General features: G+C 35.9%; 1 protein-coding gene across 1 annotated transcript in view; it reads right to left on the bottom strand.

Annotated features, from left to right (window-relative positions):
* Window positions 1-3,818, bottom strand: part of HELRODRAFT_193450 (hypothetical protein) — a gene marked incomplete at its 5' end in the record, with an annotated part of 21,953 nt that continues 18,135 nt past the window's right edge. The window contains 8 exons of the mRNA XM_009027735.1: window positions 1-571; window positions 605-1,352; window positions 1,738-1,913; window positions 2,030-2,092; window positions 2,427-2,466; window positions 2,722-2,835; window positions 3,030-3,419; window positions 3,657-3,767. Of these exons, the coding sequence (XP_009025983.1) occupies window positions 1,767-1,913; window positions 2,030-2,092; window positions 2,427-2,466; window positions 2,722-2,835; window positions 3,030-3,419; window positions 3,657-3,767 (865 nt within the window). The 3' untranslated portion in view covers window positions 1-571; window positions 605-1,352; window positions 1,738-1,766. The remainder of the gene's footprint in view (window positions 572-604; window positions 1,353-1,737; window positions 1,914-2,029; window positions 2,093-2,426; window positions 2,467-2,721; window positions 2,836-3,029; window positions 3,420-3,656; window positions 3,768-3,818) is intronic.

Genomic DNA, 3,818 nt, shown 5'->3' with positions numbered 1-3,818 from the left:
AATCAAGAAAAAAACCTTAATTTATTCAGCAACAAAAAATAATTCAACTGAAACAATCAAACTATCATGTATATATATATACATACAAGTATATATACAAATATATATATATGTATGTATGTATGTATATATACATATATATGGATACTATGTGTGTGTGTGTGACAAAAAAAAAAATCTAACAAAACAAAAGAAAGTTATAAAAATCACAGTCCTCTCTATACATATTATCGTTACTGTTCACTAAGGGTTATTCATTTATATAGCGCCCTACACAAAGAATCAGGGCACTTAAATATATATAAGGCCGGTGCGTTTAATTGTTTGTTTCTGTATGTGTATGCATCTGTGTGTCTATATATACATAAAAACCAAGATAATTTAATGTATTTTTAAAAAACTAAACAAAAACAATATATATATACATATATATATATATATATAAATATATGGAGAGAGAGAGAGAGAGAGAGAAAGAGAGAGAATGACAGAGAGAAAGAGAGAAAAAATCGAGAACATTGGTGATGGAAAAATGAATAGAATCATCTTTCCGTAAGTAGTTAACGAACGAACGACCAAATGAACTTTTATTTTTTGTTTAAACTCAGCAAGACGATTAAAAAAAATTCTCTTTATTTCTTTCTTTCTGTCAATCTTCACTCCTCCTCTTCCATGGTTTCTTTTCTTCAGTCCATCACCGGTGTATTACAGCAGTTAATGCATTACCGCTGTACGATGGCTGCTTTTTTGTACAACAAACCGAGCGTACGCACACACGCACGCACGCATGCACACACGCACACAAACACACACACACGCAAATGCTTACTGCATTGCATTTACGATACTTTCTCCTAAGTGTTAATCGAGAAAAGACGAATGTATGAAAGAAAGTGAACGAATGAATAAACTCAGGATCAAATGAACGAAAGAAGGAACAAATTGATAAACAAACATAAATGAATGAGTAAAATAATGGATATGAAATGCGAATGAACAAAAGAATAATGAATGAATGAATATGAATGAATGAATGAATGAATATGAATGAATGAATGAATGAATGAATATGAATGAATGAATGAATAAAAAAATAACAAATGAACGAGTGGATGAATGTTCGCTGTCTTTGATGTAAAGACCACGTGGACTTGAATAGAAATTTTTAACCAAGTACACATACTTTTGTCTGTCGTGTATTTATACACACACGCATACACACCACATACAAACACGCATACACACCACACACACACACACACATACACACGCACACCACACATCACTTACACTTTCACCATCATCTTGGTGGTCGTCGTCGTCATCATAGCCACCTGCGAATGTAATGGGCCTGAAGATATATTGAACATTAATAACAGTTCAAGATATCATTCTACCGATTGGTGCTACTGTACGTGCAAACAAACATACAAACAAACATACAAACAAAAAAACAAACAAAAAACAAACAAGCATACAAACAAGCAAACATACAAACAACAACAACAACAAGATCTATCTATGACATCATCAATACGTCATCATCAACAGAACAAAAAAAAACGACAACAATAACAACAGCGGCAGCCCACATTTCATCACATCCCGACCACCCACCATCATCATCACCACCACCATCATCACCACCACCATCATCACCACCATCATCATCACCACCACCATCATCGTCATCATCATCACCACCACCATCGTCATCATCACCACCACAGTTATCACCATCATCAGTATCGGGATGAGGATCATTATCAGGATGAGGTCTTCTCCTCCACCAGACAGCCCTTGCCGAGTAGCGTCGTGAAGATGTGCCTGACGTTGGCGTTCAGCTGCTGGCATCTGTCGACGACTCTCACAATCGTGTGGGCGTTTTTCTCGCATATTTCGAACATTAGGTACTGTGTGTTTGTGTTTGTTTGTTTATGTGTGTGTGTGAGTTTGTGTGTGAGTGTGTGTGTGTGTGTGCGTGCGTGTGTGCGTGAGAATTAATTAAGGAGGAATAATTATAACGAACATCCTTCCAGAGAAGACGATGGTATGGCAAATAGTGTAAGGCAGTCTGATAGACGCATCGTACCTGGAACAACAATGATGACGATAAATTATGATAATGGTGGTGTAAATTATGATAATGGCGGTATAAATTATGATAATGGCGGGCATAAATTATGATAATTGATAGATTCATCGTACCTGGAAAGACGACGACAACGATGTTGTTGTGATAATTGTGGTATAAATTATGATAACTGCGGAACAAATTATGATAATGGTGGTATAAATTATAATAATTGTGGTATAAATTATGATAATATTGGTATAAATTATGATAATGATAGCACAAATGATGATGATGATGATAATAATGATGATGATGATTCCTACTAGCTCTTGACATGTTTCGTACTGACCTTGTCGGGGTCAAACTCTTCGTGCAAGGCTTTCATGTAGCTAGAGGGCAAGGAATAATCATAACAATAAAAATAATAAATGAATAAAAAAAATCGCCATCATCATCATCATCACAACTGAAACCATCATCATCATCACAATTACAATCATCATCATCATCATCACAATTACAATCATCATCATCATCATCATCACAATTACAATCAGCATCGTCATCATCATAATTACAATCATCATCATCATCACAATTACAAACATCATCATCATCTCAATCATAATCATCATCGCCATTACATTTTCCAGAAGGAGAGATTCTGATAATGGTCCCACTTGTAGGTCGTCACCATCATGGCCAGGAAACCATTGAATAGGTTGAATCGGCCAATAGTGATGAAGTGAGTAAGAGCTCTGCAACCATAATCATCATCGTAATAGTAGTAGTAGTAGTAGAGGTATCATTACTATCACTTCGTCTATCTTTACTATCATCATTCTTATCACTTTCATCACTCCTAACATTAATACTAAAGCTAAAATTATCTCTATCATTCATCATCGTCGTCGTCATCATCACCATCTTCGTCATCATCACCATCACCAACCTGACGGCCAATGGAACATTGTCAATCATCTTTGGCAGTATCCAATCATAAAACTGCGTCAGAGAATCCTGTGACAACATTTGCTGAACAAAACAATCGATAGCAACATTCATCCAATCGTAGCTCTTGATCCAACTCCTTCGACCAATAGCGTTAAAGCGTAGGCGTTTCTTCGTCAAGATAACGCGCAATGATTTGCTGAAAAGTTCCCATATCGTTTTTGATTCGTCGGCAAGACTCTCGGACGAAAAACAGCGCGCTAGAAAAGTCTTTCTTTTAACAGCAGCCAATAGGATTTCGGTTTGAGACTTTGGGCATTTTGATTGGTTGAGAGCTTTTTCGAATATTAAGCCGGCAGCCGTGTGATCGCCTTGCAAGTCTAACAATAAACTGAAGAGACAGATGATGGTGGTTGGTGGTTGTGATGGTGGTTTGACGTCATTATCATTGCTAATCAATGATCTAATTTCATTTTTTTAATTATCTAATTGTAACTGCTTATCTGCTTACAATTACATCAAAATAATATCATTCAATTATTCGCTCGCTCGCTCACTCACTCAATTAACCAACAGGTCAATCAACCAACCAATCAAAATCAAACAGCAAACAAAACAAAAAACGAACCAATAGCAGAGCCAAAAATAAGCATTATCATAGGCAAGTATTTTCTCATTGAAGTTTTCAACGTAACAAACTGGGGCCGATGTGATTGGTCGATCAAAGTTCAATAGCGCGCTTAGAATTTTCGGTTTTTTCAAATAAATTAGCATAAATTAGCAATCAATA

This window comes from Helobdella robusta (assembly GCF_000326865.2).
Source record: "Helobdella robusta unplaced genomic scaffold HELROscaffold_50, whole genome shotgun sequence".
NCBI classification, from domain to species: domain Eukaryota; kingdom Metazoa; phylum Annelida; class Clitellata; order Rhynchobdellida; family Glossiphoniidae; genus Helobdella; species Helobdella robusta.
This window is presented reverse-complemented; position numbering and strand designations above follow the sequence as displayed.